At 42.8% G+C, this 21,463-nt stretch overlaps 1 protein-coding gene across 1 annotated transcript in view; it reads right to left on the bottom strand.

The window, feature by feature from the left end:
* The window catches only part of PREX1 (phosphatidylinositol-3,4,5-trisphosphate dependent Rac exchange factor 1), a 774,514-nt gene that overhangs the window by 170,852 nt on the left and 582,199 nt on the right, over positions 1 to 21,463 (bottom strand). Inside the window, exons 17-18 of the mRNA XM_078651860.1 lie at positions 16,845 to 16,987; positions 3,760 to 3,852 (exon numbers count right to left, since the gene is read on the bottom strand). Of these exons, the coding sequence (XP_078507986.1) occupies positions 3,760 to 3,852; positions 16,845 to 16,987 (236 nt within the window). The remainder of the gene's footprint in view (positions 1 to 3,759; positions 3,853 to 16,844; positions 16,988 to 21,463) is intronic.

Raw genomic sequence — 21,463 nt, 5'->3', positions numbered from 1 at the left:
CTATTGGAAATGTATACCCCCCCCCCACCCACACCAATAGGATTCAACACCTAAGCTGGCACTCCAGACATTTTTCTCTTTTCTCCCTATCTCTGATAGAGGTGAGACACTTCAAAATTAGGAGTCACTGCTTGGCTTGGGACTCTGCCCTCATGCCCTCCTAATTTCTCGCTAGCTAGGAGGGGACGAGGATGCGTGCCGTTGGATAACTAGAATGGGGAGGTGTTGTTGGATCCCTTCCATAATGGTGTCTAACCGTGGTCCTGTGTGAATAGTGATTGCAAACATTTTGTCACCTGGACCACCACATGGCCAGCAGCCTAGGCCACACTTCTATTCTGATGAGGCGATGTAGAAAGCAGCACCTGCGTTCTACGCATACACACCTTGGGCACGCATTGTCAGACGATGTGGGTATGCGTGCATGTATAGGATTTCGCTTTCAAAGGCGGACAACTGGGATTCATTTAGTTGCAGTCCAGGAGCCAGAAAAGTGGTGCAGTGATTAGGTGGTGTCTGACCTGCTGAATGGAGTGCTGTTGAACTGGGCTCCACTGCAGGAAAATACTGTGAGGTTAGCCCAAACATCAGATCTTTTTCTCTACTTCTTCCTCCTGCATTGTCCTCTCCTAATCATTTATATCCCACCCTTGCAAATACCTGTGTTACAACATGCAAGACAAGGGAGAGGAGTTCTTTGATAAAAAAGTAGTTGTAGATGGACCAGTAGGCAACCTGCAGCCTAGTGGATTAAAGATTTGTAAACTGGTATAGGGACATAACACTCCCTATTTAGATACAGGCGCTAATCTGGTAGGACACTAATCTGGATGCTGAGGAGATGGCATGCAAGGAGCAAAAGGGCCTATATGTTAGCAACAATTTTCCTAGTTTGCCGACTCAGAATAGGCACAATACAGATGTGTTGCTTACTTTGTTCAGTGGCAGTATCAATGCACTCCCCAAAAGGACTGGCCAGTCCATCAGCATGTTCTTATTCTGTTCTCAGGAACCATAAGGACCCTGATAGAATGACCGGAGATGTTTTATGGAGAAAATCTACCTATCATGCATGTCACCCATGCCTGATTTGGTGCTTGCAATTCTTTAATATCAACTTTGGTGGATAGGACCTCCAAGGCAGAGGATCCTATTATGAAGGATGCCTCTGGCCAATAGGACTCCTATCAAGACCATGGAGAAGGGTGTGCTTTGCTTGGGTCTCATGGAAATCATGCAACACCAAACTGATTGACCTTTGGACATGGTGTATGATGCTGTGCACAAATCCACAAAACAAATTGGTACTTCTATGGTGCCAAGGCACAACCTTCAGTTGCAAGATTAGTGCACAACCTCCTCTAGAAATCTGTTGCTCTTGTGGGTGACAGAGACTATATGATAAGAAGCCGAATGACAAAATGCTCAAGCTCTTTAACAAGAGGCATCCCTTTACTTTGCATCATTGTTATTAATACACGTGTGTAGGCCTACATCAGGATTCTTGGTCCTCCGTAATAGATGAGTCTATTTGGGGTCTGTATTACAATATTGATCACTAGTCTAACACTTTCCTGAAGACCATAGCCTCCCCTGACGCCGATACCTTACCCACTATGCAATCTATGACAGCCACAGCACAGCAGTTTACCACGGATTCCCTTCCCTTAACCCCTTCGGCGCTCATGACAAGCTCAGCTCGTCATGAGCGTAACGTGCCCTACGCTGATGACGAGCTGAGCTCGTCATGTAACGCGGGTTTTTCAAAATCGCAGCGCGCAGCGGGAAAACCGCTAGCGCGCATGCGGTTAATGGAGGCTAGAGAGGAATTTGGAATTCATCCATGTCAGTTTTTGGCATATGGTAGATTGTTAAAGGCAGATTCAAAGACATGAAGTCAAGAATTTACTGAGCCCCAGGCACATGAATAACTTAAAATAATATTAATGCCTGGCTAGGGCAGAGGATAGTAACATTCCTGCATAAAGCATTGATAAAATCATGTGGTCAAGACCCTCTAGCATTAGACTTAAGCAGGGGAACACTGGGTTAGAAATGACAGATGATTAGGCCAACGCTACAGAATGGAATATAAGGGTATCACCCATTGGCTGCTTTAAACTAATCCAATATCATTTTCTATCAAACTTATCTGTTGTCAGAGAAAGCTTACAAGATGAATGCTGGACTTAAGAATGCATGCCACAGATGTAGACACAATGATGCTGTTTTAAGTCATATGGGTGGAAATGTCTAAATTCTACTACAATGGTGGATTAATGTAAAGAGCATGGCTAATAAGCTAAAGACTAGACTGTATCTCTAGAATAAGCTTATTGGGCCTAATTCCTAGACCCCAAAAAGATGTAAATATGAATATAAATTTCCTGAATAGGATTACTTATAGCAAAACTTTGTATAGCAGTGACATGGAGATCACAGCGTGGATGTGTTTTAGAAGATTGATCCTCAAGACCCAAAAAATATATAACTGGATAATGATAGATATGAGTCTGACGGTCACAATTCAGATGTTATTGAGGATGCATCCTTGTTTGCGGTGCTGAGGAAGAACTGTTGAAGCCGCTGCAACTGGGGTCAAATCGTCAAAAAACGTATGAGTCAACTGCACAAGTGATCAACACCATTGAATAACCTGACTTTAATAATAGTTGGTGCAGTATTAATCCAAGTGTAGTACAGTCAACCAGATAATTTTGTTTCACTGCTATGCACCCTCTTCACATATGTCACTCAGCACTGTGCAGTCTTTTGAAGCACATACATGTGTTTTTTTAATACTAAATGTTTTGTGCGGTATCAGCAGTTAAATACTGTAGAAATAGGACTGTTTTACCAGGTTTATTAATTCTCTATTGCAAACCTGTGAGAACAATTGTTGTTTTCTTATAAATTGTAATACCCTGGTTCTCAGGAATTCTGGGTTTCCCATATTATCTTCACTGATGAAAAAGGTCTGTCTTACAGAGACGTGGAGGTGGACAGAGGCTGAATGGAAGATGATGCACTCGAGGGAATCCCACATGTTAGCTATGTAAGACCCTATAATACTGGATTTAGAAAGTTATGTAAAGCAGAGCTCCAACAATGACATACACATATGCGAATGAGACCAGACAGGCCTTTCAATAAAATCCTCCCTTACAGAAACCCAATCACCAAGTCGGGCCCACTAACAGTCTATAATAATGGTAGTATTAAAATTAGGAAATAGCGCCTGCCTGAAACAATGTTATGAGGGATACTGGAATGTGATCTAAATGAGGGTTTAAAAGGCATTACATTTGAATAGAATGCATCAGACATACCCAACTTGAATGTGTTATATATAGAGAGGAACAAATATACAAAGAGCATGGGCATGTGAGAAAAAAAGGTATACTAAACACAGGGAAGATGTACATGTGTCTTAAAAGAGGAGCAAAATAAAAGAAAATTGAATAAAAAAAAAAAATCTAAAGCATAGCAGATGAGTAAATGATCCCTGCAGACCGGCGATGCAATGTTTCGCATACTGAGAGTGGCCTACAATTGAACAAAGTGATGCTGCATTGCATGCTAAAGAATCTGGTGGACATAACTTAGCACCACTATGCATTGCAATGATGTCTCCAAGAGGCCTCATTACCATAGATCAATGGAAACATTAAACCATGTTAAAAAAAGTCACATTTTACTTTTAATCCCATGTATGTTCTCTTCACAGTATGAATGAGGTCACTCATGTTAAGGTCTTACCTCAGCGTAGGACCCTCTCCTGACCGATTTCACCACAATTGCTTTATTCTTGTCTTCAATATCAAATCCATAATCCTCTTCTTGTGGTAAAATCTAGAAATACAAACACAGTAAAATACTAGTCAATATACACACAAAGGAATGCAAGATACTGCACGCCACCACTGTAGTCCGCTAAAGAATATAGAAATAAAGTGTCATTTAAAGTCTTAAGTCATGAGCTTTGCAGCATCTTAATTCGAATGTCCATCTTCAAAAGCAAAAACTTAACACCAAGCACAATACCACAGTTTTTGTGAGCTTTAAAATGGGTGCTGAACATAGAGCTAATGCAGGAGGACCAGGCAGAAGTTTAAGATAACCTTGACAACGTATTGTTTTATTCCCCCTATATGCTTTACACTGCCCGCAATGTTTTTTAATATTTTTTTGGGGAGGGCCATGCAGCAAATCGCTACAACCCTCTGCTTTAAAGACAGCACTTTCATGCTACTTCAATTTAATTGTTTTTATTTACTGATCCAACCGAGATCAGTAATTTAAAAAATGTTGGCCATGTGATTTCGTAGATGTGCACATGCGTTATGACGCAAGCGTGCTCACAAAACGACGCAGCAGTCTTATTTTTCCTTCGATTATTTTTTGTATTTTGGCCATGCCGCACAGCTTTTTTTTCTGATGCTGAGCATAGGCAAAGCCAACAGGCCCCAAAGGCAAGACCGACCGGCTAAGTCTATGCATGTTATTAGTACTGTTCTGTGCTCCGAGCCAGTCCACTAACAGACTATTCATTTAAAATAAAAAATGCTTTCAGTGGCGTGAATATCAATCGCGCGTACAGATCAGGGTGCAGGGTCACAACAAGCATTTGCAATGCAATAGATCTTGCATTACTGAAAGTTTGAGCTATTGGTGTGGCACTATTATTTGCAACACCTATAGGTCAAACTTTCAGTAATGCGGAACCTATTGCATTGCAAATGCTTATTTAATCTTGATCTTACCTTCGGGATCCCATGTAGAAAAGGGCACAAATGTTTCCCCTCCAGGTAACAACATGGATGGATGCAGCATTTGCACGTGACGGGAGGGTGGGAGGGTGCGCGAGCGAGGAGTCAAGAAATGGCCATAGCTGGCCAACCAAAAGAATCAATTGCTGATGTCCACTGGGTGGGAACCAAGCACCAAAAGGCAGGACAGATGGACAATATTAACCAACCAGAGAAAAGGAATTTTAAAAAGCAGCCCAACTAATCAACCAAAAGCAGTGGGTGTGTCCAAAGCACCCGATAGTCCGTATACCGAATACAGCATGCCACGTAGAGCAGCCTATGCCGTGACCAGGCTCGGCCTAAAAACACTCCAATGGGCTAGTGACAGATCTAAAACTTGGATGGGCGGCGGGATCTCACCCTACTAAGGCCCTCATTATGGGTGGCCAGTTATAATCCCTAGAGTGCCTTCGCCCCCAGGGTATTATTGTAATTAATTCCAATAGGGGAGAGAATAAAAGGCTTACATTGCCAACTCAATTAGTGAGGCATAGGGTATTGCACGAGGATTGGTGTTTTTTTGCCATCTGCCATGGTGCCCATCACCCAAAGAAACTATGGTTAGGGTAGAGATCAGGAGATGTAAATACGCCCAGGCTGATGGTGACCGGCCTCTTAATTTTGATTGAGGCCGAGACAGAAGTTTATGCCCAAATCAGAATTTGTCACGCAGTACTATCACACGTAATACCTTATTTAAGTCCATAAGGTCATCCTGGTGGAACAAGGACCCTGAAAAAATGGGATAGAATTCTGGAATGTCATTCAGATGTCTACATGTTTACACGGTTATTCACAAGATAGTCCTGGCTCGAGATGTTCAAGCGGTAATGGACTTTAAAAGTGGCGTTAACAACGACAGATACTCGTAATACCGGAAGCAGTATTTCCGAACCTTTTTCTATCAAGCCACATGTAATCTGGACCGGAGTGGTAAATTTGTAATGAGAAAGCACCAAAATACTATGAAATAGAAGCAGTGCATAGTTGATGCACTGTTCACCAACCTGAGCACGAACAACCAATAAATAAAAAACGCGACAAGCTGTGTTCTCATGAAAACAGCGTGAAAATCTTTTTTTTATAGTCTAAGCCTGTGTAATTTGATTTAAGTAAAGCGCTCAAGCCATGCCCACTTGCCGCCAAGAATGTAAAACTGCTTCCTTCATTTGTTCAACACAGAGACAAACACGAGAAAGCCCCGTCTGGCATTCTTTGTGTGATAATTATCGTGTTTGACTTCTATTCATATTTTTACATGTCGCTTCAAATTGAGCAAAGTGCTTTCTTCCTGCACGTCATTGCTCAGTCGTATGGCGGGGTACATTTTAAATACAAAAGCCTGGCAACTTGATTGATGACAGAAAAGACTTTAAATGGCTCCACATTATAAAACAGTATTATTATGATAATTCCAGCAGCTACAGTTCACCGATTTAATGTTTTATTGGGTGAAGAAGCATTTTAAAGCAGTAGCATAGATTCATGGTGGCTACAGCGTGTCTCACTTATCACTGGCCCAGTTGTATATTATTCGTTAATGTGCAGACACAATCATGGAAATATGAAAAGTAACAATAATGAAAAGGTGGAAATTCTCCGAAAAATTGTTTAAAAATAAAAATTACCTAATTAAAATTGTTAAAAAAAAAATATATATATATATATATGGTCCTGTGATGCAGAGCAAACTGCTGCTGTGCAAGGCCAAGAGCAGCAGTTGCTTATTGTGTTTGTGGGTGGCGCCAGACCCCATCTCTCTGCCCCTATGGAGGGACCTCTGATCAGGGCATGGGTGATGGATGACATGGCGGCCATTGTGTTTCAGCCTCAAGCATATTTTGCGAAACGTTGTGCTTCTTCCTACACTGTAACAATTAACTCTTCGCCCACCCATACCTTGTTTATGATGACCACAGACATTCAATATGTGACCATCTAAGAGCTGACTGAACCTGAAACTTTAGGAGCAGGATCCAACCTTTGTCTTAAGCTTTGGCAGGTAGTAGAGCTGCCAAAGAGATTTTTTTTAGTTTACAACATACATTGGGTAGGCTTTTGGCCCGTATTTATGAGTCATTGGCTTTTTCTGCCACTGGTAGCTTAGCGCAGTTCATAGGAGTCCATCTCGCACCAGATACTATGGGCTGTCAGTGTATATCTTTCTGACCCCAATCCAGTGCTTGCACTAAACTGCAGGGGGATAACTTTACAACTGTAGCGCCTCTGTCACTTCTACCGGCTACCTCCTGTGGCTCTTCTCGGTCGTCCTCGTATACTCCCACTTGTTCCTTGGCCTTTCTGCCATATGCTCCCACTTCTCCCCCCACCCACCATCCCCCTCTTATATGTCCTTCTGCCTGCCACTCTTTCGTATCTCCCCCCGTCCCTTCACCCTTCCCCTCTGTACTCCTTGTTCCTTCACCCACCATCCGTTCTCGCCACCCCAGCCCACCCCTCTTTCTTGGTGACTTCTCAAACATATCCGTGATTTTTTTTTCATATTTCATAGAAACAAAAATCTCCTGAGCCTTCAAAGCAGCCTTCTTTATCTTCCTATGTCAAACGAAGGGCAGGTGGCAATGGAGACTAAATGATAGTCCTCTTTTTTTCTTCTATGCTATCGAAACTAAAGAAGCACTATAATGAAGGCTCCGTTGGCATCCAATGTTTGACATAGAAACGGGGCTGTATCGAAGGCGGGAGCTGTCAATATGGTCCGCTTTTCTTTTCTTTGTCTGGCTCTAACCTGCTTATGCAGCCTGTTAGGCCATTACACTCAGACTATTGTCTTTGGCACCGTTTGTGAAATTAAAGATAGCAATCACAAATGCCATGCCTGTTCTAGTGTTTATTTTCCAATTTGCTATTGACGTGGTCAATGGAGGTAGATGCAACCATGTTGCTATTTCAGTCCTCAAAGGGGGGGGGGGGGGAGTTGTAGAGTCAACCAAAGGCTGGGACCAACTGAGCCCATGTATGGTCTACAGTTGGGAATCCATTTGTTCGATTTTAATGCCCTCACACACCCGCTCAGGTGTCATGCTTCATCATTTGGGCTGCTCCTCGCTGTGTCGGCGGTGCAATACCCAACGGACTCACCTAAGAAGGGGCACTTTGTCGGAGATCTTTTATCCAACAGCCGTATGGTGAAGTGCGGGTGTAGGGCCAGAAAAGTGTAGATGTGTAGGTGAGTTAAGATAGGGCTCATCAGAGTATAAAGTCTCCTATTAGTGTGTCCGTTTTTAAGAAATAAAAGTTTATTTCTTAAAAACGGACACACTAATAGGAGACATTATACTCTGATGAGTACCTTGTTCACTGTTTTTAATTAGGGTAGGAGACCCCCAGAATAAAATAATCAACGCCAGGTACTCCCAGCCCTATCTTAACTCACCTACACATCTACACTCTTCTGGCCCCTCACCCACACTTCACCATATGGCTGTTGGATAAAAGATCTCCGACAAAGTGCCCCTTCTTAGGTGAGTCCGTTGGGTATTGCACCGCCGACCCAACGAGGAGCAGCCCATATGATGAAGCATGACACCTGGGAGGGTGTGTGAGGGCATTAAAATCCAACAAATTGATTCCCAACTGTAGACCATACATGGGCTCAGTTGGTCCCAGCCTTTGGTTGACTCTACAACTCTCCCCCCTTTGAGGAACAGCAGAACATCACTTCATTGCTACTTTGATTGGGGCTCCTGTTTATGCTGGACCTCCCACTCTTCTGTAAGTGTAAAACACCCCACCATCCCTCTATTTTGAATACAGCTATTTCAGTCCTCCCAATTTTATGGAACAAACAGCCCTTATATGGGCAGTCCCTAGAACAATAGGAGGTCTAAGGAGTAAAAAAGTAATGAACTATATTATTATATAATTATGTTGGTCTAGAACGCCAGCTACCACAAATCGTGGCACTTCCTGCACTGTAATTTACAGGAGATACTATTATAGACTGAGCTGCCCAGATCCTTTGAATGAAGAGTTTGTGTCTCAGAGATTTGGCTCCGCCAAGAAACCTCTACCTTCTGAAGGATCTGGAGTTCCATACTGGAAACTGAGATCAGACCCTTTGTTTATGGGCCAGTCATGGCAAGTCGCAATACTAATTTCAATTTTTCAGGTAACTTAGTTCAATCCAGACTGGCATTATCTATGCGAGCCACGTCATTTACACAATGATACAATGAGGGAAGTTGATAATCTTATAGGGGAAAGATATTTAATGACTGAAGAGCTACATAGTGTAACTTTTCATGATGTTCATTTGTTGGACTTCTTTTCATTTATTTTTTAATTGCAATTCATTAAGTAAACATAAAAGCAAAACAATCTAGCACACAAGCGGGTACAATTTTAAAAAAGTGACATCTTTATAGATGGAGGCAAAATGCAGGATTGGCTGTGCAACATAGCAGTTCAAGTCATTGACATAGCACTTCCACTCAAAATCAAGCAAAAAAGGCCCAGGCAGAAGCCGATCATCACCGCCTCTCGAGAGAAGATATTTGAAGGCAAGCTTACAAGTGAAAACCGAGCTTGTGCACTAGAAGCCTTACTTTTGGGTGAAATTATCCAAGATTTGAGACTTATATTAGCTAATATAAGCTACAGGGATCGATCAAGCAATCACACATTTACAAAAAGGGACAATCTGTGTCTTATATTTTTTTTTATTATGGGCCCCATGAGGGCTGTTTGGAGATCTTGCTTAATTAGAAACAGAGATGATGTTTGGAGATTTTTCTTTATTAAAGAAAAAAAACTTCCACTGCAAATCTCATTGTAATTGCCCATGTAGGCTGAGGACGGCTAAACACTCCAATGTACGCAGCCACACATTGTCTGCCTGATCTGGGAGTGCATGCATAAAGGGTTGATGATGAACATCAGGGAAAACGGCACGGACACATACATAGGCAGGTAAACGAAACCTTAATCTGAGCATAGCAGATGATTGTGTAGCTAGTGAGAAGAACAATCAATATATGGGGGAAAAATTCAAGGGTGGAGTAGAACACAAAACTATCTGTTGGTTTGGTGGAGGCCTTGATAGATAACTGGATAAGAGGCAGTGAAGGTATTAAAGGCTGATACTTATTGATGGCAGACGCATGGAATGAATTGTACAATACCAAGAGAAGACAATACCTCTCCTGTTAGAGCATCAACAGAGGAACCTTAGATTTACATCGGCAGTGGAAAAGCGGTTATTCAGGGAAAGCAACCGTTTTTACATTGGTCGGTCAGATGGAGAGGAGGAGAATTTTAGGAGTTGAGTAGGTGGATGGAGACGGGAACGGTCATGAGATCTTTCCGGAAGGTCTTCTATTGTGTTATAACCACTCATTTATGTAAGATGCTGAACACCCTACCATGAAGTTTCAAATGCTCTGACCCTGCCGTGTGACAGCGGGCTGCTCTATACATTACCAATGAGTTGAACTAAAGTAAACTAAACTTGCATTCCATTTGCTGCTTTTTGCTTGACCACACTGGTTGGCCCTAGCCACAGGAATCATGCTGAGTATCATGAGTGTGGCAAAGTTCAGACCGAAGAACTGCCAACACTGCGACAACTGTCTGCTTAACAGCGAGCAGGAAACATTTTGCTGGCTATCAAGCCAGACAGCAGGACACCACAATGACCACTGATGTGGCTCGTCACTGGCTTCCTCTCCCCTTAGTTATGCATTACAGACAGATAGACTTGTTAAAGTAAACCACGTGAGTCAGACACACCACAAACAACAGCCCTCTTCTCCTCGATGGTCTCCGCCCTCATGACAAGTGAGTAGCAATCAAGAGCAAACATGCAATCTGCCAGTGGTGTGGACGGCAGGCATTCCACAGTCAAAGACAGTGAACATTCCCAATCTAGAGAAGTCCAGTAAACCAGCTGGAGACACCAGACTGCGAAAGCCAGTTAAAACCACTTCAGTGAGGTAGGACAGGTTGTGGTTGATGTTATTTAATGGTTAGAGTGAAAGTAGATCAGGTTTCTCCAAAAGGTGGCCTGTGAGCTACTGGTAGCTCTCCAGCTATCTGTAAGTAGTTCTCCTGTGTGGAGACCACTCTACTAAATTAACAGCTTTTGCTTGGGTGAAATTATATACCTATACCAAAATAGAGAATGTATATTCATAAGGAAAGTATGTTTATTTTGAGAACTCATAAGCTGATATTTGGAGAAAAATGCCTGCATTTCCAAAATATATTTAAAGCTGATATTTGAGTGATGAATCAAGTGGCATTGGAGAGACTTTTAACAAATCGTATTAACTTGGTGCCAGAGGCACTGCAGCTATGGCTGTAATGTGTTACCCATGTACAGTTATTACATATTGACAAAGATGCCTGATATGATTGTAAAAAGTGATCTTGCATATGGTGGCCACTAATGTAATATTTGTGGTCAGTATTACAACACTAATAATATTAGTAGCTCTAGATGAGTTTCATTGAACGTAAGTAGCTCTTATTACAGAAAAGGTCGGAGTAGATGATGCAATGGCTCTGAACTTCTCACGTGTAGTTTTTTATGTTTATATCATAACATTTTGATTAAATGTCTTAAAAATATCCGTCTGTGACTATTATTTAATTTTAAACACTTTCACATCAAAGAGCATATTATCCATGGACAGCACAACTCTTTGCATAGAGCAATGAGATAGAGCGCACTCGCAACCACGTCATTGTGCATGGCTGCCGCAAAGAAGAATACGTAGCACGGGGAGATTCTTCACTCGAAGACAAGATTATCTCACAAACCATGTGTGGAATATACATAGTACATGGAAAAGTAACACAGTGGGGTATGGTTACACAATACGACTCGTGTGAGTTACTGTACATAGAATCAATCAGGTACATCAGACAGTAGTGCAGTTTATAAGTACGAAGAACAAGGAGGTAAAAGAGGGTACACTGAACCCAGTGATTTGGAGTTTGTCCATGGTGACTAGCTTGATTGGGACAGGTGGGCAATCACAGGGGCATAACCCGATTAGATAGTCAACATCCATAGAACTGGGGTTTAACAACGTTGTGTTTTTTCTGGACTTCTCTAACATTAAAGTATGTAGTACAGTGAATGAAGAAAGCATACAAGTGCCTTGCTCAATTTCTGAACACCAATACCTCACAAGGCTAGTTCCAAGGCAGGTACTCCGCCTTCCCAAACAATGTTTAATGGGAAATCTTGTCAAAAATAAAATTTCTTGCAGTGGAGAGAACAGTGGGATCTAGTGTGGCTATAAAGGTGAGGAAGGAACTATTTGGGCACCTTTTGGATTGTTGCATGAGATCAGTTTTGTGCTAGTTGCCATGGATTCATTTTCCTATGCAAACGTTTTGGAAGTTTATGAGGGGTGCACACATTTCTTGCTTTGTTTACTGATACTAGGACATTTTGCCCAACTCAGTAAACAGAACACAAGTGTGTTTTTCACGACAACAACTATAAGGAAGGAATTTCATAGTTGGGCATATAATTCGTTATGAATATGACCAACCACTACTCTTTATATAAAATTAAACAATGAAAAGTCGAAGGTCTACTCTATTCTTTTAAGTGTTTCTTTCACCTTTCTTGGTAGCCCCCTACTACTTCAATTAGCTTTCACCAATCTATAACAAAGTTAGCAAAATACTCAGAGCCGTCTCTGGTCATCATTACCAGCTCAGGATGCGAGAGTGGCAACAAGCAAAACTAGACTTTGGCTATGATCAGGAGGCAGTGAATGAATGAATGAAACTACTTGCAAGTGTAGGTACACTCCAAAGCCTTTAGACATCAGCACTCTCCTGTAAGAAAAATTACAACAGGAAAAAATTAACATAAAGATGGGCTTTTGAGGGCCTTGCGGAAGATAGTTTAGTGTCCAAAAGACCAATGAGCAACCGGTCAATGATTTCAAGGTTGTTGGCCAAGGACCCTGCAGGGTCTTCCCTCCAAACCAGTCTCTTTGTGGCAGCACAGTTAACATGTGTAAAGCTTTAGGAAGCAATGTGAGGGCAGGGGCATTAGGAGGGCAATCTAAAACTGAGGGACTTGGATCCATGGCCATGAAACCCCCGATGAGCGAAGGACAGGATCTTAGAAAGCAATGCACTGAGTCACAGGCTCTGGGCACTGGCAGACAGTCAAGACATGGTCAAATTTATGCAGACTGTGGACAGGTCTTACTCTCATCTTTTGAATCAGATGCAGAGCTTGAATTGTCCCAGGTGAACACGGTTAGCAGACATTAGAGTAGTCTACTCTGGATAAAATGAAACCTCTTGAGAGTTTGGGGGCGTTTTGTTATGAATGGGCGGATCTCCTTTAGTTCTCTCACTTAATAAGCGCAGGCCGAGACTACTGAGTTCACCATCCCCTCAGATGCAGGTCCTGATCAGAAGTAAAAGCAACAGTTTTAATCTTAGCTATAAGTTGAGGTTAGGACCTAATGCCCTCTAGACATATGGTAGAAGCAGTAGTAATTCCAAGCACCAGGAAATTCAATAGAATGAAGCAGGAAGCGAGTAGCTGTACAGACCCCATCATCGCATCAAGCAGCTATGGCAAAAGAAATAAGCAGCAACTCTACTGTCAGCCTTGTTACTTCCAGTTTCTGGGTGATATCAAGTAATCAATCAGTGGCCACTTATATGCCTGACAATCATCAAGAGACCATGAATACCAGGGATGAGTTAAAAGTGCAGAGATCAGAAATGTCACAGGTGGATCCATGGCCATCGGTTGGATGCTGCCCTGCGAAGACGACATGATTCCTTGCAAGATTGCCCCTGCCGGGTCTCAAAGGCACTGCAGCTGCACTCTTTATATGAAAGGTATGAAATGGGTCTCACAGGGTCACCACAGAAAGGGTTGAAATGTCATACTTGTCCAAGGCAATGTTTAGGTCATCTGCTGCATAATGTCTTGGGTCCTGAGCTGAAGCCAAAATAAATGGTACTTAAGAGATGGTGCAAAAGAAGCAATTCCTACAGGTCAGCTTTCAAGCTGGGAAAACACCTTACATACTTTATCTTGGTATATTGTGGTACAGACTTTTGCCTGTTAATGTTAAAATAATTTTATATAGCGCACGGCTACTCCGGGGAGTGTCCCGGCGCTTTGATAAAAACTAGAGACAGACATCGTGGGCAAGAAGGGACCAAGCAGCGGACCTACTGGACAAAGAGCCAGGACTTTAACTCCCTCCTGAAACCCAATAGACATGCTTTGAGTCTCATGGACACTGGCAGGGAGTTCCAAAGCTTGGGAGCCAGATAGCGGAAAGAGCGTCCACCAATCCTGGCCCGTCTAATTGATGGAACTTGAGCCAGAGCCAAGGAAGCTGATCTTAGCGTCCTCGTAGGCAGATAGAATGCCAAACGATTTCTTATGTATTGAGCTCCTGTACCATGAAGCGCCTTAAAGGTCAGTGAGAGGGCCTTAAAAGTCACTTGTTTTTTGATAGGGAGCCAGTGAAGATTTTTTAATAAAATAGTCGCACTAGTTCTGCGATGGAGCCCGTAAATGGCTCTAGCAGCAGCATTCTGCATGACCTGCAGGCGAGAAAGAAGAAGCTCCGGCAGGCCCAGGTAAAGAACATTGGAATAGTCCAAACGTGAACCAATGAGCGCCTGGACCGTAACCTTCCGATGGCAAAAAGCCAACAGAGGAAGAAATTTTCTCAACATCTTAATAATACCGAAGCATTTGCCAACAAGACCCAAGACCTGAGGCTTCAAGGTAAGACCGTCGTCTATCTGAACCCCCAAATTCTTGGCCCTAGAGGACACAGCTGCGGGGGGAAACATAGCCGGCGGCCACCAGGACTGCCATCTGGGGTCGGCGGGACAGCCAAAAAACAGCAGCTCAGACTTGTCGGGGTTGCATTTCAGGCTGTGCCATTCGAACCACTCAAAAACGGCTCCCAAACAGCCTCTGATCTGCCCCCCATCGAAGTCTGACCCCATCTGACTGGTAAAAAGAAGCTGGGTGTCATCAGCATAGGACACAATCTGGGCACCGAAGGACTCCGCTAGAGCTGCCAGGGGTGCCATATAGATGTTAAACAGCGTAGGGCTCAAAACAGAGCCCTGCGGCACCCCAACCTCAAGAGATGGCATCTCAGCGGAGAACGGAGGGGCCCAGACCGTTTGCCGGCGGCTGGCTAGAAATGACTTAAACCAATTAAACACCGCTCCCCGCATGACAATGCTATGTGGTTGATCCTGTAGACATGGTACAAATTGATTTAACTGAAATATTTTAACCTCTTGACAGTCCTGTAGATAAAATTAAATTTTTCTTATACCTTGTTTGTATCCTTCGAGAATGGGACCACGCACACTGAAACCTGTCTTGACCACACATCAAAGGAACAGTCCAATCAGAACTGCCAGACTCATTTGAAGAGGCTCACATGCAATGGCAAAGGCATTTTTCATTTCCTGGGCTTCACCAGTGAGAGGCTGATGAAGTACCCAGGTAAAGGTATTCAGCTGAGAGGAGCCACCCTCGGCGTCACTCTCCCAAGCACTAATCTCCAACCTGTGTCAGGAAACTTTTGTACCTTAGTCATAATCTGTGTCTGTCTCTACTTAAAATAATAGTACAGCATTTTTTATACTATTAAACTATAACTAACAAATGGAAATGTTGTAAGAGCATGCCTGGTAGCAAAATGGAATTTAGTCACTGTCAAAGTAGAAAATTGTCCACGTGTGCCCTAGTCCACAAATTATGCTCAATCCCATGACCTCATTTATGTACTTTATTTATTTATTTATTTATTTATTTGTGCATTTTTATATAGCGCGGACTTTACCCGAAGGTGTCAGAGCGCTTCACAATAGGAACAGAACTGGTACATGAGAACATTACAAGTGAACCAAATAAAAAGGCAATTGTTACATTAAATGAAGCAAAAATGACAATCGTGAGCCAGCAAAATACAAGAGGTAGCAAACGGTGCATTACAAAAGTGACAATCGTGAACCAACAAAATAAAAGAGGTAGCAAACGGTGCAATACAGGAGGAAAAAGTGACGTGTGCAAGTTACAAAAGCGTACAAGGTAAACATAAAGCTATAATACTGCAAGAGAACAACTGATCGATAGATTGATGAACAATGTTAAACATTCACCCCATCAAAGTTATCTGGGTCTAAACCCATTGTTCTTTTGCTCCCCATGCCATTCCAGTTAAACCCAGCCATATGCAAATCAGTCTTGACCCTGCGCCAATGGGAACAGTCCAGCCCGAACTGCTAGGCCAGGTCCTCCCTGGTCCAGAAACAAGCATCCTGGGACTGGTTTCGGGATATCACCCCTCATCAGTCAGGCTAGCTTGATTCCAGTGGCGCAGTGAGCACAGGACCCATGTCTGGGCATTCCCGTCCCACTCGGGGTGACAAGTGCACAAGCACAAACCTAACTATGAGACATAACCACCGAGGACAATTATAGAACAACAAAGTAGCATAGTCTAGGATGCTTTCAACTCTTCTGTAGGAGGCGAGAAAAGAGATGCCGAGAAAGACACAGAGCACGACAGAAAAGGGTATAAAGGCCACTTATAAAGATGCACTGTGGAAGTGGGACAGCAGACCAGTGTCTGAAATCCACACTGCATCCACTGGGCATACACTTTACCATAGACTGGCCCAGGCCAAATCCTATGAACAGCATGGTAAATGGGCATCTCTGTGGGGCATGAATGAGTTGTGCTTCCTGTGGGCTGGTGCCAGTTTTTGGTGATACTTGGCAAAAGATAAAAATTACGGTATAAGTTATTCGTTTGCGCATATTTACAGCCACCATATTTATTCTAAATCATGTTTTACTAAATAATGGAGCTCAGCACATGTCTGAGGGGTACTATTTAGCTGTTTCAGGTGAAAAATTAGATCATATACACAGAGCAGCGGAGCAACGGTTCTAGTTTTAAAAACGTCCGGCTCTGATGACCTCATCGCTCCGACTACACAATGCCATTGTTTAAAGAGACAGCGCCCACTTCCTACCAGCAGGGTCTTGGCCAAGACGTTTTCAATGAGCTTGAAGTCGTTGCGCAGCTGTTTGTTCTTGGAACTGGTCCCTTCCATCTCCTCATCGGCGTAGAAGCGGAAGAACTGTGACTCGTCTTTGAACTCGCTCTTCTCCAGCACTGGGAACCACAGAAGGAGAACAGACAAAAAGGTATTAATTGGAGCGGACAAGAGTCGTCCTGTTCACAAAGGACATAAGAGCAAAGCTGGGGCTTTACAACAGTCTGCTTGGAGTATTTTCAGCCACAAAATCTAAAATAGTAACACTTGTTAAGGGTTTGGAAACAGAAGCAACTTTTTTTCTTTTTTTTAGTTAAAAAGGAAAATCTTACCCCAACTGAAACAAACAAAAGGCTCACACTTACAAATATTGATCCGTATGTACTAAATTATTTTGTTCACAGACACATAGTTATACGTCAAGCCCATAGCTCCTAATGCAAATATGAAAAAATCAACAAAAATTGATTATCACAATTAATTTTTGACTACTGGCTTCATGTCAATACAGAAATAGAGTGTGTGTTGAAATTCTTTTCGATGATATGTTTCAAAGCCCTGATGCTACACACTTGGAAACATCCACCGCACTTTGAAAACAGAATATCATATCTGCCAACTTACAAATTGATGCCACCGTGTGAGGAGGGGGCGGGTCCTTGGAGGGCCAAGAGCTACTTAGGAGGCACTCTGCCCCTCACCAAGACCACCCCCTCCCAAAAAACAACAAGCATTTACAATGCAATAGATCTCGCAATTGCGAGATTGTGAGCTACTGGCATTGCAAATGGCAATGCCTTTAAAAGGCATTGTCATTTACAATACCAATAGTTCAAACTTTTGCAAAAGCGATACCTATTGTATTGCAGAGCGCAGTGTCCCTGAGGTGGGTGCCGCACTCACTATTAAAGATTTCAAATTAAAAGTTTCAAATTAAAAGTTTCAATTGAATAAACAACAAAAAAAGGAAATTGTGGCACAAAACAAAACACTCAACCACAAATAAGACAAAACTATTATACAACTGTTTACAGAAGAAGGGGCAAGCCCACTGCTATAGGTCATATCATATAGAGCCTATGTTGTCACAGGTTGCCTTTAATTGATGTGACCCAAATATGCTGAACTGGTCTAGGGTTCTTCTGGAGTGAAACGGGCTGACAGTTCAGGCTGGAGTGTTACTACAAAGGTAAGAACAACAATGATTTGTACATCACTGGCCGCTTTCCAAAGTGGCACACAAGAGCATCATTTAGGGGTCGCCGCTCTGACCCCATGCTTGCCACTTGCGACCCCTGGCACTGCCTTTGTGACCCGTGGCCTCAGAGGTGGCAAAACCAGTGCCTGGAACACAGGTAACTCGTCCAAATGGATGTCAGTTGGGGCTCTACTTTCCTCGTTTTCTGTCACTTTTTTATTACCCTAATAGTGAATAATGTTACCCTAATAGTGAATAATGTTATTCACTATTAGTGTAATAAAATAATGGACTACAATTAGCTGGAATATGACCCCATCTGATTTTTAATGTATGCTGTATGTGTGCTTGCGGGTGAGAGTGTGTTTATGTGAGAGAGACTGTGTGAATGTGGGTGTATGCGTAAGCATGTGTTTGTGAGTCAAAGTAAAGGTAAATTGCCATGTGACGTCAATTCCGCTACCCCTGGCATTTTGGTGGATTGACGACCTCGGTGGAACACTGGGTGAAAACCATAGGACTGCAACGTGGACCTCGTCGACACTGGCTCAGATTAATTCAAGCATTTTTTTCAATCTTTTTGTTGCAGCCGCCGCCCTTAGTGTGATGAGTGTGCCCAGAAGTGGGTTTGTGGTCAGTGGACTTGAGCTGCACCTTCCTGGTGCGGCCCAGGCAAGCCTAAACTGGTCTGAAGTTGCTTGCGTTCCTGATTGGATGGAATCTGCGTGCCACTTCAGGCTGACCTGTAACGATGGGGGCAGGCAAGAGGCTCATTTGCATATGAATGGTTGCGGTCTTGAGCGGTCCACATTGGGTGAAAAATGATGGACTAGAACACAGGCCAGACCGATCGCCAGATGAAGAGATTAATTTAAGAATCCTTTCACTTTGTCGCATTCTAACTAACATTTGTGTACCGCACAACTGCATATTTTGTTGATTAGCATTTTATAGCGGCAACAGCATGCTGTGCTGATAGCACTTTTTAGAACGCAACTGTATATTTAGGTAATTAGCATTTTATAGCGCCCCACCATGTTTTGTTAGAATTTTATAGCGCAATAGATGTTTTGTTAATTCGTTTTTTATAGCGCACAACTGCAGGTTTCGTTACGTAGCATTTCATAGCGCAGCTGCAGGTTTTATTAACTAGCATTTGTATAGCACCACAGTATGGCCTCAAAGCACTTTGAATGTTCCAAGTGAAATTGTATGTTTGGTGAGAAGGTAGTATTGAAGCATAACCTACTTGGGAAGGGTTGGGTGAAGTCACCAAGATCTACACATGCCGTGATGTCATGCCACACTTGAATGCTGCTGGAATGCATGAGAATGTTTATAGAGATATGGGAAGCACTTATCCTACGTACATGTTCGAAGAATAGTAGCAAAGAGGGTGTGCTATCCCCTCCTCGTTATGGAGGTGGTGGGGCTCGATGAGGTAAGTTGAGAAGGTACAGTCATGGAAGTCCCAAGACTAACTTAGAAAGTTTTATTGGCTCCATCTAAAAGAGGTAAGGGTGCAATCCAAGGAAGTCCAGAGATACCGAAGTAGATGTGGTTTACAGGTTTATGCCCTGAAGCGGGGATCGGAAAACTCAACAGAGAAGGCTAGATTGGGGAATAACCCAGTGGAAGGTATGTAGCAGGAACATGGAGGGAACGGCCATGCAGGACAAGGATCAAGTAAATGGTAGGCGGAGAACGGGATAAGGACTGTGGTCACAGGCCCTTTCCATTCCCTATATGTCCCAAACAAGGAAGAGGTGATAGGTGACCCCTTTCATCTCTTCTGGCTTCTCTTGGACACCTGGCTGGATGCCCAGGGAAGAGGAGTTGGACAGGTGCATGATGTGTGGATGTTAACAAACAAAGTAGTTTCTATCTCAACGGGATCAAAAGTTACTAAAAATACAGCAACACACGTTGTAGCACAGTGGCAGGTCACTTCCATAGATTAACTGTTCACCTTTCAGTTTCTGTTCTGATTGCTGCATTTAAACTGACACTATTGAGGTAAAACATTTGCCCAGGCAGTGTTAACATGCGTAAAAATTACAGAATAGAGAGCTAATGCTGCCACAAAGTGAACCACGGGGTGCCACATAATTTGTCTTGCTGAATAATTTTGTCAACCTTGCCACATAAATGGGTCCTTACCCGACACACAATCCCTGTGGCTCTGAACAAGCATCAAAGATGTGTGCATGTTAGGTGATGTACAAATGTAAAATAAACTCAGAAAGCAGTTTGTTATAAAAGGGAAAGACCAACCATTCCCGTGTATTGTGAGACTGTGAGCTGCTCAGCGTTGTATGAACATTAAGTATTGAATAATTACTACCCACCAAGTGGGTACCCAACATATGGTCAAAATAATGCTTCACTGAAAGCAGTGCTTAATTTGTAAAAAAATTAAGTGCCAGGGCACTTCTTCGAAGGCCACTGCAGCCTGCACAATGCATTTCCCCCGCCAGCGCTGCCAATGACAGAACCAACATAACACCTAATTATCACACTCCTATAAGTGTGACAATTCAGACTATTTCAGGCCACACAAAGCTATAATAATGGCGTGAGAGGCTGGTATCATTAATTTTCAATGCCATTTGACTTAATAAACATGGTTGTTGTTCACATCTCAGACAGTGCCACCGTGTGGTGGGCAGTCACTAGAGCTGGTGTTGACAAATAAGTGCCTGTGCCAAGCACAGGAAACCACCAGCTCAAATTAAGCACTGATCAAAAGCCTTACTCCACTTTGCTAATATTAAGAAAACATAAAGAGATTACTTTTGCAATAAGTGGGCTGCAAAACTGCATTTAATGGTCCATTAGCAAGGAAAGAACTTCAAGCCGCCTCGTGATATCTGCCTGGCTATGTACGTATGTGCTCTTATTAGAGTTTCCAAAAAAATCTTCAAACAAAAACTTCCCAGCAGCTAGTCAATGCCTTGCTTGTCAAGTCTAATAACTGCCATTCATACCAGCAGGTTAACTCTCTTTGCACTGGAATACCTTGTGCAACCGCCAAGTTTTGTCAACTAGTATACGGAGGAGGGGGCTGGACCGGAGAGGTGGGATAGGAAGGTGGAGATGGGACGGGACCACCGGAAAGGGCTTTCTGGCTGGTGGCAATTGGTCAAGATAAGGGAAGCCAATTGAGATGAAGGATTGTTGATGTGGTGAACATACAGGTGTGGGATATTGGATGACATTTGATTTCTGTGCCTCATAGTAACAGAATGTGGTTATAAAACTTAATAAACAGATTTTATTTAAAACAAGTTTTATTGACTAGCAGGTGGACGCGCCAGAGATGTACAATGTACGTTTGCGGCATGGCTTATGTTTGTAGTTACCAATTATTTTTGGATAACACTAATTAAAGATTCTA

This window comes from Lissotriton helveticus, chromosome 7, assembly GCF_964261635.1.
Source record: "Lissotriton helveticus chromosome 7, aLisHel1.1, whole genome shotgun sequence".
Lineage (NCBI taxonomy): Eukaryota > Metazoa > Chordata > Amphibia > Caudata > Salamandridae > Lissotriton > Lissotriton helveticus.
This window is presented reverse-complemented; position numbering and strand designations above follow the sequence as displayed.